The sequence below is a fragment of the Mobula hypostoma genome, chromosome 3, assembly GCF_963921235.1.
Source record: "Mobula hypostoma chromosome 3, sMobHyp1.1, whole genome shotgun sequence".
NCBI classification, from domain to species: domain Eukaryota; kingdom Metazoa; phylum Chordata; class Chondrichthyes; order Myliobatiformes; family Myliobatidae; genus Mobula; species Mobula hypostoma.
The window spans coordinates 28,061,543-28,074,584 of NC_086099.1; the positions used below are offsets into that span (position 1 = coordinate 28,061,543).

Genomic DNA, 13,042 nt, shown 5'->3' on the forward strand with positions numbered 1-13,042 from the left:
ATGTCACTATTACAGGTCCAATCCCAAAGACCTATAAAGGAGTTTGTATAGAAACATAGAAACATAGAAACATAGAAAATAGGTGCAGGAGTAGGCCATTCGGCCCTTCAAGCCTGCACCGCCATTTATTATGATCATGGCTGATCATCCAACTCAGAACCCCACCCCAGCCTTCCCTCCATACCCCCTGACCCCCGTAGCCAGAAGGGCCATATCTAATGCCCTCAAGGTATATGACTACCTTGGACAAGAATGTTGGATTTCTGCTGCAATGACACCCAGTTCCTGAACTCGGGATAAAGACAAAGGGTGTCATGACATTACTTTGGTTGTTGTCCCTATATTTGCAGCGCAGAAATTTCCTGGGAATGCCAGACTCACGTAATTGGGCTAATATCTGCAACATTTATGTTAGAAGACTCTCAGCCCCTTCTTATCCACTTCATAACAAAAAATGGCAAATTGTACAAGGATGTTTGCAGTAAGAGAGATGGAAGCTGTGGGGCTAATTCTTTTTCCCCGCAACATCTCTTGAAATTCCCCGAACTGATTTCTCCAGCTTGGGTTCAACCTTCCTCTTATGGACAGGTGGGGTATGGGGGGCTATGGTCCAGGTGCAGGTCAATAGGACTAGGCAAAATAACAGTTCAGCACAGACTAGATAGGCCAAAGGGCCTGTAGCTGTGCTGTAGTGCTCTATGACTCTTTGGTTTCTGTCTGACTTTGACTTTGGCTGTGGCGGACACTGTTTTCACCATCATACTGCAGCATTTGGCTCAATGAACCAGTTAATCTGTCTCCAAAGTTGGAACTGGGATTCAAAGTGATTTATTATTGTCAAATGTACGAAGGCACAGTGAAAAGCTGGCCTTGCATACTGTTCATACAGATCGAATCATTACACAGAGCACTGAGGTAGAACAAGTAAAAACAATAACAATGTGGAATAAGGTGTAACCACTGCAGAGAAATTGCAGAACAGGTAAACAGTGAGGTAGATTGTGAGGACAAGAGTTCTTTCCTTTCCACCAATGGTGTCAATCCAACTCTGGAAATCCTTTCCTTAGTCCCCTCCAAGTTTTATAAACCTCCTCTGAATTTATCTTTGTAATGGCTACTCTGAATATTTCTCCTCCAGGCACTATCTATCTTCCTTCTTTATTATTTCTTCAGGCCTTTCCATGAAGTATCTTACAATATTGATTTTCATTAATGTTGCTGTGTTAATTAGAATCTTCTGGAACTGATGACTCTATATAATGAGCGTTTCCATTTTTCCCACTTCAAAATATTTCCCTTTGTAGATCTGCCCTGCTGCTCTCATTTACACATCCTCTCAGCCAATCTTCCGTTCATTTCTTATCACAAAATCACACTTTGTCATTTCATCCCTCCTGCTTTCTACTCTGATAGATTTCCCTTTCATTCTCTCCTCCTGTCCCACCTTTCACTCTATCTTGAAACCTGTATATTACTTAGCTTTCCTCAGTTCTGTTGAAAAATCAGCTTGAAATGCTCACTCTTTTTCTCACTCCACTGATGCTGATTGCTTTCTTGAGTATTCAAAGTTCAAAGTAAGTTATTGAACTATGTCAGTGTTTAAACCCCAAACTCCAAAGTAGAATAAATTTTTACTTTGCTGTTCAGGGTTTGGCTCATAGAGGCTTCGGTGAGGAGCAGCGGAGGGAGTTGGTAGATTTTTTTTGTTTAATTTATCTTGTGGATGCCAGGCGAGATAGTGAAATGCTCTTCTCATGGAATGATGAAGGCAGTGAGTGTCTCGGATGTCTACTACATCTGCAGCTTCCTTCAGACTGTGTTAGGGAATTGGAGCTGGAGCTGGATGAACTCCAGGTTGTTCAGGCCGCCGAGGGGTTGACCGGCAGGCAATGTAGAGAGGTAGTTACACCCATAGTGCAGGGCACAGGTGACTGGTTGACCATCACGAGGGAGACAGTGGATAGTCAGCCAGTGCAGAGTACCCTTGCAGCGATTCCCCTCGACAAAAGGTATACATAACCACTTTGGACACAGTTGGAGGGGATGACCTAGCCACAGCAGTCAGGTCTCTGGTATTGAGTCTGGCTCTGTGGTTCAGAAGGAAAGAAGAGGATGAGGGGAACTATAGTAATAGGGGTTTCATTAGTTTGGGCAACAGACAGGTCTTTCTGTGGATGAGAGCAAGATTCCCAGATGGTATGTTGCCTCCTGGGTGCCAAGGTCAGAGACATCTCGAGTTGAATCCACAGCATTCTTAAGTGGGAGGGTGAACAGCTAAGGGTCACAGTCCTCATCGGTACCAGTGAAATGGGTAGGGTGGGTGACGAGGTCTTGCAACGTGAGTTTAGGCAGTTAGGGACGAAGTTAAAGGAGATGACCACCAGGGTTGTGGTCTCAGGATTGCTAACTGTGCCACAAGCTAGTGAGGCCAGAAACGGGAGGATCATACAATGAACCTGACCTATAGGGGGACTAATATCCTAGTGGGAAGGGTATGAACCTGACCTGGAAGGGGACTAATATCCTAGTGGGAAGGGTATGAACCTCACCTGTAGGGGGACTAATATCCTATAGGAAGGGTATGAACCTGACCTGGAGGGGGACTAATATCCTAGTGGGAAGGGTGTGAACCTGACCTGGAAGGGGCCTAATATCCTAGTGGGAAGGGTATGAACCTCACCTGTAGGGGGACTAATATCCTATGGGAAGGGTATGAACCTGACCTGGAGGGGGACTAATATCCTATGGGAAGGGTATGAACCTCACCTGTAGGGGGACTAATATCCTATGGGAAGGGTATGAACCTCACCTGGAGGGGGACTAATATCCTATGGGAAGGGTATGAACCTGACCTGGAGGGGGACTAATATCCTATCGGAAGGATTGCTGGTGCTGAATGGGCTGGGGGGGGGGGTGATTGAATTAAACTCGAGTTGCAGAGGAATAGGAACCAGAGCGCCAGAGCACACAGGAGAGTGGATGTGTGGGGAGAGATGTTTTTAAGCCTGCATACAAAGTCAGGAATCGAAAGATATAGGATGATGGGGCTAAAGTTCTGAGTTGTGTACACTTCAATGCAAGGGCTTCCATAGGACAGACCAGAGAGCTCGTCTACTGAGTCTATATGGGTGGAAGTGGAGAATAAGAAGGGTATGACCACGTTAATGAGGCTATATTATAAACCACTCAACAGTCCATGGGGTTTAGAGGAAAAAATCAGTAAAGTGATCACAGACTGTTACAGAAGGTGATATTGACTGGGACTCCCACACTGTAAAAGGGATGATGGGATAGAGTTTGTCAAATGCATTCAGGAAAGTCTCCTTAATCAGTACATAGAAGTTCTAACTAGAGAGAATGTTATACTAGATCTCTTATTAGGGAATGAGACAGGGCAGGTGACGGACATTTGTGTAGGGGAACATTTTGTATCTAGTGATCATAATGCCATTAGTTTTGAGATAATTATGGAGGAGAATAGATCTGGTCCTCGGGCTGAGATTCTAAATTGGAGGAAGGCCAATTGTGATGGTATTGGAAAAGATCTTGCGAGCGTGGATTGGGATGGGTTGTTCTGGCAGACAAGGTGAAGGAGAATCCCAAGGGCTTCTAACAGGTTAACAGATACATTAAGAGCAAAAGGATAGCAAGGGACAAAATTATTCTTCTTGAAGATCAGAGTTGTCATCTACACATGGAGCTGCAATAGATGGGGGAGATCATAAATAGACATTTTGCATCTGTATTTACTTGGGAGATGGATGTCGTTTATAGAAGTGAGGCAAAGCAGCAGTGAGGTCATAGTCCCTGTACAGAGGAGAGGTGTTTGGTGTCTTAATAGAATGACAGAGCAGACTTGATGGGCCAAATGGCCTTATTCTGCTCCTCTATCTTATGATCTTATATTGGGGTGTAAATATACCCTGAGCCTGACAAGGACTTGTGGCCTTAAATAAAGCTGGAAAAATCCCCAGAGCCTGACAAGGTGTTCCCTCAGACCCTGTTGGAGACATTGCAGAAATTGCAGGGGTCCTAGCAGAGATATTTAAAACATTCTTAGCCACGGGAGATGTGCCAGAAAGTTCTTTTCCATTGTTTAAGAAAGGCTCTAAGACTAAACCAGGAAATTATAGGCCTGTGAGCCAGACATCTGTAGTGAATAAGTGATTGGAAGGTATTCTACGGGGACAGATATATAAGTGTTTGGATAGACAGGGACTGGTTGGAGATAGTCAATATGGCTTAGTGCATGGTAGGTCATGTCTAATCGATCTTACAGAGTTTTTTGAGGAAGTTACCAGGAAAGTTGATGAAGGCAATGCAGTGAATGTTGTCTACTTGGACTTTAGCAAAGCCTTTGACAAGATCCCACATGGGAGGTTGGTCAAGGTTCATTTTGGCATTCAAGATGAGATAGTAAATTGGATTAGACAGTGGCTTCATGGGAGAAGTTTGAGAGTGGTAGTAGATAGTTGTCTGGAAGCCTGTGCCACAGGGATCAATGCTGGGTCCATTGTCGTTTGTCATCTACAATATATCAATGATCTGGATAATAATATGATAAACTAGACTATGAATTTTGCAGTTGACACCAACATTAGGGGGTGTAGTGGACAGCAAGGAAGACTATCAAAGCTTCCAGTGGGATCTGGACCTGCTGGAAAAATGGGCTGCAAAATGGAGGAAGGAATTTAATGCCACCAAGTATGATGTGTTACACTTTGGGAGGACAAACCAGGGTAGGACTTACACAGTGAGCAGTAGCGGCACCGAGAAGTGTGGTGGAACAAGGGATCTGGAAATACAGGTTCATATTTCTTTGAAAGTGGTGTCACAGGTGGATAGAGTTGGAACGAAAGCTTTTGGCATATCTTCCTTCATAAATCAAGTATTGAGTACAGGGGTTGGGATGTTATGTTGAAGTTGAGGCGTAATTTGTTTACCTACAGGAATAAGGTTGAAAGAGTGCAGAGAAAATTTACAAGCATGTTGTCAGGACTTGAGGACCTGAGTTATAGGTAAAGGTTGAACAGGTTAGGAGTTTATTCCCTAGAGCATAGAAGAATGAGGAAAGATTTGATAGAGTTATACAGAATTAACCTGGCTGGTGGCGCAGTGGCATCAGCGCCAGACTCTGGAGTGAAGGTTCCGGAGTTTGAATCCAGTTGGGTCGCTCCCGAGTACGCTTTCCATCCATACCGGGTTGAGTGTCAAGCTTGCAACTCAGTCTCGTAAAATAAAACTGTGTTGTAAGAAGGATGTGGGGGACCACTCACAGCATCTTTCCTCCAAGACAACCTCTTGAAAAGTAGTCGCCGAGGCTCTGGCAGAGTATAGCACACAAAAGAAATACAAAATTATGATGGGTATATAAAGGATGAAAGCTGAAAATGTTTAAGGGGGATCTTCTTCACTTAGAGGGTGGTGAGAGCGTAGAACAAGCTGCAGCGGAAGTGGTGGATGTGGGTTTGATTTCAACATTTAAGAGAAATTTGGATGGGTACATGGATGAGAGTAATATGGAGTACTCTGGTCTGGGTGCAGGTCAATGGGACTAGGTGGATTAATAGTTTAGCACAGACTAGATGGGCCGAAGGGCCTGCTTTTGTGCTGTAGTGTTCTATGCCTCTATATACTACCCTGAGATTCATTTTCTTGTAGTCATTCACAGTAAACCAAAGAAATACAACAAAATCAGTGGGAAAACTACACACAAAGACTGGCAAACAACTAATGTGCAGAAGACAAACTGTACAGAAAAACAAATAATAATAAAAATAATAAATAAATAGATAGATAATAAAACTAAGAACATAAGTTGTAGAATCTTTGAAAGTACGTCCATAGGTTGTGGAATCAGTTCAGTGTTGAGGTAAGTGAAGTTATCCATGCTGGTTCTGGAACCTGATGACTGAAGGGTATAATTGTTCCTAAAACTGGTGTTGTGGGACCTAATGCTCCTGTACCACCTTCCCAATGACAGCAGCGAGAACTTCTGATTTTGTTTACAATTTCCAATATCCAACAATACTTTAGAACTTAGAACTGTACAGCACGGTATGGGACCTACAGCTCACAATGTTGTGCTGACCTTTATCAGGCTAATCCACAATCAATCTAACCCTTCCATCCTACACAGCTCATAGCCCTCCATTTTCCTTACATCCATGTGCCTATCCAAGAGTCATAGAGCTCTACAGCACAGATAAAGGCCCTTTGGCCCATCTAATTCCTTCTGCACTTAGTTCACTCCGTATGAAGAGAGTGTTCCTACAGTACTCTATGCCAACATGTATTATTTTTGTTAAACCAAGGATCAGATGAAGAAAGTCAGGTGGAAAGGACAGGTTGAAGCCATTAGCTGACTTGAATACAGTGTAAACATTGTGCCTTGCTGCATTTGGAATACGTACTGGGATGAAAGAGAAAGAGGTCTCTATGTAGGAGAGTTGTGAGCTAGATAAGTTGCAGTACCTCTATGGACTTCCGGTATTGTGAATCTAAGAAGGAAGAGCTAGAATAGATACCCGTGACCCCTGTGTAATGGTTGCTCGGGTTACAGAAATTCACCCTTGCAGAATTCACAAATCACTACCCAAAAAATTTGGGATATGGAATGAGCCTCATTGTCAGAGAAATTATGAGGGGGAGAAAAGTATTTTTTTAAATGAGAAATCGTGTTCCAAACCATTTTCTGGGAATGGTTCATAACCCGATTTTGGCAGAGACCCACCCCCCTTCCCACCCAGTAATTTGGGGTCACCTAGGTTAGGGTAATTCCTGGTTGTCTGATGGTTTACTTGGTCCTAAATTTTTTTTTTGTTTCTTAGTAAGTCTTTTTTTGTTGAAACTAAGTAGATTGAAAATTATATTTTTGTGATCATTTTAAAAAAGGAGGAAAGCACGTTTGTGTAATGTGCTGCCCTAAGTGATGCCACGGAAAGATCTCCTGGGGTTTTAACGTGACAGCCAAGCAAAGAGAAGTTCCCGTTGACTAGACAAGGAAAACCAAGTCAGAGTGCCATAGGAAGTGTAAAAGCTTTGAAGTTCAGTGCAGTTAAATTGTCTGCTGGTGTAGTTGGCAACTGACGTGGAGCTGCACTTCAGAAAAGATGAGGACAAAACTTGGAACAGCGAAAAGTATAACAAATTCTTTGGTGCTTGTTCATGCTGCTTCATGAATATATAACATTTTGAATTTCAGTCACTATTGTTAATGTGTACTTCTGCATGTTCTACTTTAAAAATAAAGTAGTTTGAGAAAATATTCTTTTTAAGGTTCCAGACTCTGAAATTTCTGAGCTGTCTGAATTTTGCAGTTGGCTAGCTGTTTCAACATGCTGGCACACACAATAGGACAAGTAGCCCCAACTCTATAATGTATAATACTAAAAAAAAATTAAAGCAGGTCCAAAACACAACTGTGATTTGGCACTTTAATTGGGCACAGCTCTATTACTATACGACTTTTTGGATTCTGGCAAGTTGTTTTTTGGGAAATTTCCCTGTGGTTTTATTTCATAGCATTTAATAAAAGACAAAAAGGCACAATAGCTTTATTCTCTGTATAAGTTATGATAATATAAAATACTCTGCCTAAGTTATGAGCTGGACTTGTAGATCCTGTATTGCACCTTGGAGGTTAATGTCAGACTCAAGTTATTGTACTGCTGTTTGGATAAGCTGAACCTGATGAAAAGATTGTAGGGTGCATTATGAACGCAGACATGTGGGGCTGAAATTTGGCCTGTTTCTCTGATACAAAATTCCATGTCGTTTTATTCTCTTTCAGCAAGGTTCTGTGAGTTCAGAAACTGAACTTTCCCAGTACTTTTCCCACGATGTGCCTGGACAGTCTTCGTTCTCGGAAGCAATGGCTACAGTTTTTGATGATGAACTACTGAGGCAAAAAAGCATAAACAACTCATTGGATGATAACTCTGGCCCTTCAGGTTTGACTTATTCTAACTTAATGATACCACACTTGAAAGTGTGGATCTAGCTTTAAAATTATGAACTGTAATCACTGCCTTTCTCATGAGCATGAAGTAACCATTAGAGATATTAATGGAGAGAGAAAAGCTCAGATACCATTCCTACATCTGCAATTTTCATGGAATCACTTAACACTAGACATGTTCATATTTCTATCAAAAACAAAGAGTGTCTCACAGTGTGCCAATATAAGGGGTACTTCCCAGATTATGAATGGATTAATGGAATTGTAGCAGAACATTATTGTTTTACTCACACTTCCTGCTAAAACAATAAAACAAAAAAAATAGAGCTAGAAAAACACAGAATTCTGTCAACAGTCTCATTAGTGGCGAACAAGAGTAAATCTTGAAATTTTTGTATGAGATCCTCAGAGTATAAAACTTGTTATTACCATTAGCACCCATTAAGAACTGTATTTATTTAAAAGTGTCAAGTGAATGACTTTGTTATAGAGAAGTACAGCACAGAAACAGGCCCTTCAGCCCATCTAGTCCATGCCAAAGCCATTTAAACTGCCTCGACCTGCATCAGGAGCGGCTCTCTCCATACCCCTACTATCCACGTACCTATCTAAACCTCGCCTAAACATTGAAGTCGAGCTTGCATGCACCACTTGTGCTGGCAATAGTGTTGCTACATTCGATGCAACTGTCTCACAACTCCAATACCCCGGGTTCAGTTCTGACCAACAGTGCTCTCTGTGTGGAATCTGCACATTGATGCTGCTATTTCATGGGTATCCCTTGGGTGCTCCACCTTTCTCCCATGCCCCAAAAACAAACAGGCTCTGAGCTTAATTGGTCTCTGTATGTTACCACTAGCATGGCAGGAGGGGTACTAATGAATAGGTCACAGGGAAATAAGTGGGAGAGTAGAACTGATGGGACTCCTCTAGGAGATTTGATGAGCCGATTGTTCTCTTTCTATATCATTATGAACTATGAATGAATACAAAACTAAAGATTATTTACATCTTGGTCAGCACAGACACTGTGGGCCAAAGGGCCTGATCCTGTGCTATACTGTTCTATGTTCTTTGGTATCACTTGTGTGTCAAAGGCTTTCTTTTCTCCTGTTGAAATGGGACTGACAGGATTTCTACAGAGAACCAGCATAGATTTGATGGACCAAATGGCATCGCTCTGCGCCATAAGAGTTTTAGGATTCATATGGATAAGCTTGCCAAATTATTTTCCTGCTGCTAAAGATTCCCAGGCATCTGCAGAATCTGGTGTGTCTTCCTAGTTTTTACATTTGCCCTCAGAGAGCTGAAAAAGTGTGGGGATATAGTTTGTGGAAGAGAAATAAACTTAAGAGAAAGGAAGAGGTCAAAAATAGACACCCAAATTGATATATTTTTAAAAATGTATATGTTTCATGGTCATTATACTGTTACTGAGGTTGTGAGAAACAGGAATAAAGCAGATGGGAGAGTTTTCCTGATTTATGTCCCCAGAGAAATCCTATTTCCCAGACAAAATGTCATGAAAAAGACATCTAACGTTGTGCAAAGTATTGTGTGACTTCTCTCCAAAGGCAAATCTTTGAAACATTTTCAAAGAGTCGTCCTTTTAATATAAGTAAAGCAGCTTCCTGTCAGTACAGCCCTGGAGGTACACAGAAGGTTGGAGTCTGGCCCACGGACTGGAGTGGCTGAGCAGGGTTGAGTGTTTTCTATGCTTATCTTCAGTTTATGAGAAAAATGTGGATATTTTGCAATGAAAATAATAGGCTAATTTCAAATATATTTTCCAGTGCTGAAAGAAATTGCCGTATCTAACTCAGCCGAGGCCTCTGTCACTCTCAGCAGTGGGAAGGCTGCTGCACCTCACAGCAGACACGTGGAAGTTGCCCATCAGTCCAGCCTGAACGGGAGTCCCAAATCAATCCGAAGCCCCCTACTACGCCAAAGGAGGGTCATTTGCTACGATGACGTCAGTGATGAGGAGGACTTAGTCAAAGTTGAGGAAAACATACACCTGAAACAGTCACAAAGGGACACAGCACAGAAGATACCCGAAGGCGATTCAGACATCATCATAGCCACCTCTTCTGTTGAAGTTGACGATGAGAGTCAAGATGGTGAATTACAGAGAAATATCAGCAGTGAAGGTGCCACATCAGCTTATGGCAGCTCATTGGAGTCTGAGGACAGCTCCATGGAGCAGATGGTTGACTCACCTTTCATGCCGCTCAAGTTCTTCGAATCTTCCAGCTCCACTGAGACTAACCACAGCAACCTTGGTGTGAAAGAGGGTCAGCTGGAGTCTAAGCGTTCACCCAAACTTGAACACAAAGCCGTCACGAGGGTGAAGAGCATGATGAGCATCGAGTGCCCACCCAACCTCCTGCGGCAGAAGAACGAAGAGCACCATTCTCCCTCCAGCAAGCCCGTACCAAGACCACTGCCCCACAGCAAAAAGACTGAATCTGCAGATGCCTCAGGGCCGCACCATACAGAAACCATACATCTCTCGCGCAAGCCGTCAGAATCATTCGGATTGGATTTGGAAATTAAGGCCTCTCCGCTGAGGATTCTGGTAACCAGTTTACAACCAGGTGGAGTTGCTGAGAGAGTAAGTGCTGAAGTTCAACTCTGAGTCTTTTATTATTGTTTAACTGAATAACCTTTACCCCAGGACACAAACTTTTGTTTGTCATTACAAGAGGGAGGTTTCATGTGGCCAGTAAATCCTGTAGAGCCCACATCTGTTGAGAATCCTCGCCTCGTCATTGGTCTGTTTGAGTATCTCCAATAATCACCTACATTGAACTTTGTGACATTGGATTCTTGAAGAAGTCATCTGTTCTTATTCTTCCAATTTAATACCTAGACTTTGGCCCCTTGGGTAATGAGTAACGTTCATTACAGTTCAGTAACACTTCGATAACTGCGATGTTACTTTTGTCAGGAATCTAAGGGAAAGCTTGGTCCTGGAGATGAAGTGGTCCTGGTTAATAGCATGCCTGTCTGCAACATGTCTTACCAAGAGACCTGCAGCTTTATGAATGACCTCCCAGCCTCCATCACACTGGAAGTACTGAAACCAGTATCTGGTAAGTTCAGGTTTTTCACCATGGAATCTGTTTACGATTGTGATTTGTTTTTTGTGTAGAGCATAGAACAGTACAGCACATTCAGTCCCTTCAGCCCATGATACTGTACTAACCCTTTAACCTACACTGAGATTAATCTAACCCTTCCCTCCTACAATAGTACTTATGTACTATCCGTTACACCACTGGCACTTAGAGCAGCAATGAAGATCCTCCCTCTCTGTCTGTCCTTGGCCATCTTCTCTATCGCACCCCAGGTGTGGTTCAGTGTCCTCATTATACCGTCGCAAATGGATATGAAAAGATTCTTCTTTGCTGTTTCCATAATAATTTATATTTGACCACTCAGGGTCGTTAGCCCTGAGCTGAACCACCGAACCTGGAGGGCTGGTGGACCACTCGTAGTCTGGCCTCTACCCTTTGACCCGTTTGGCATGGGTGACCCTACCAAGGGTCAAAGCACAAGGCTCTGACTCTAGCCAACGTAGCTTCCAGGTCATCGAGGCACGCAAGCCTCCAAACCCTACAACAAGGTTGTGGCCCTCCTGGAGGACATAGCTTAATGAAGGAGTGAAAGCAAACAAATCAAAATGCATGAAAAGGGGATATTTTCATGCATTTTGCACTTACATGTAGCATTTGCATAGTTTTGCACTTCCATGAAGTATTTGCATAGTTTTACGATTGTATCTTGAACACACCCCACAGTTTTACCTGACTATTGTTATGTTTGGCAGATTATTGCAAACAATGTCCCTACTGGGGAAAAAAAAAGTTACCACATCTCTATGATCTTTGCGAAGCTTTTACTGATCACAAACAGAAAGTAGGCAAACCAATGGTAAAGAAATAATCCAAAACATCTAATGTTTAGCTGCGATTGCACTTTTCTGCTCATCTTTCGATCGTGTTTATGAAACTAATGCCAGCTAATGGTGTGCTTTCCTTCTAAAGTCATACAGCAGAACAACACAGGCCCTTCAGCCCATCTACTCCATTCCAAACTGTTATTCTGCTTAGTCTCATCTACCCACACCTGGACAATAGCCTTCCATAATCAACCCGTTAATATACTTATCCAAATTTCCCTTAAGTCCTGCAATCAAACCTGCATCTACCATTTCTGTTGGCAGCTCATTCCACATTAGAACTACTATCTGCATGAAGAGGCTTCCCCTTAAATATTTCACCCTTCACCCTAAACCTATGACCTCTAGTTCTAGTCTCACCCAAACTCAATGGAAAAAGCCTGATTGCATTTATTCTATCTATACCTCTCATAATTTTGTATACCTCTATCAAATCTCCACTCATTCTTCTGCACTCCAGTCAATTAAATCCTAACATTCAACATTTCCTTGTGGCTCACGTCCTCAAGCCCCGGCAACATCCTTGCAAATTTTCTCTGTGCTCTTTCAATATTATTGATATTCTTCCTGCCTCCTTAAATCCAGTCAGTTAATGTATTACAGCTTGTTTATGGCATCGTTGATATTTGGCTATAAGTGTTGTATTCTGAAAAGCTTCTGATAAATTTAAGAATATCAATTATTCTGGGATTATTCAGCCTCTCATGTGAATATGGAATAAAACTCATGGTAAACTGCCTTCTGTGTTTTATCTATCTCTCCCTCTCCCTCCCTTCCTTCCCTCCCTCTCTCCCTTCCTGCCATTCTATTCCTACCTGCCAATTTTCAAGAAATACATCTAATAATGAATTTTCTACCAGCACCACAAATGGCATCAAGAACATAAAATTTGAAGCAGGAGTGGGCCACTCAGCTCCTAGCGTCTCTTCTGCTATTCTCTAAAAGCACAGCTCAACCTTCATCTCAGACCCAGTTTCCTATTTTCACCCCATACCTGTAGCTCTGCTCATTAACTAAGGGCCTAATCATTTCTGTCTTGAATAACCTCAGTGGCATGAACCTCTTTACTTACCTCTCACTCCTCTGATGCGCAGCAATATCCAGTCACCAACCTCTGC

At 42.5% G+C, this 13,042-nt stretch overlaps 1 protein-coding gene across 3 annotated transcripts in view; it reads left to right on the forward strand.

Annotated features, from left to right (window-relative positions):
* Nucleotides 1-13,042, forward strand: part of pdzd2 (PDZ domain containing 2) — a 493,753-nt gene that overhangs the window by 434,017 nt on the left and 46,694 nt on the right. For all 3 annotated transcript variants that reach the window (XM_063042802.1, XM_063042803.1, XM_063042804.1), the window contains 3 exons: nucleotides 7,793-7,952; nucleotides 9,754-10,574; nucleotides 10,911-11,055. In XM_063042802.1, the coding sequence (XP_062898872.1) occupies nucleotides 7,793-7,952; nucleotides 9,754-10,574; nucleotides 10,911-11,055 (1,126 nt within the window). The remainder of the gene's footprint in view (nucleotides 1-7,792; nucleotides 7,953-9,753; nucleotides 10,575-10,910; nucleotides 11,056-13,042) is intronic.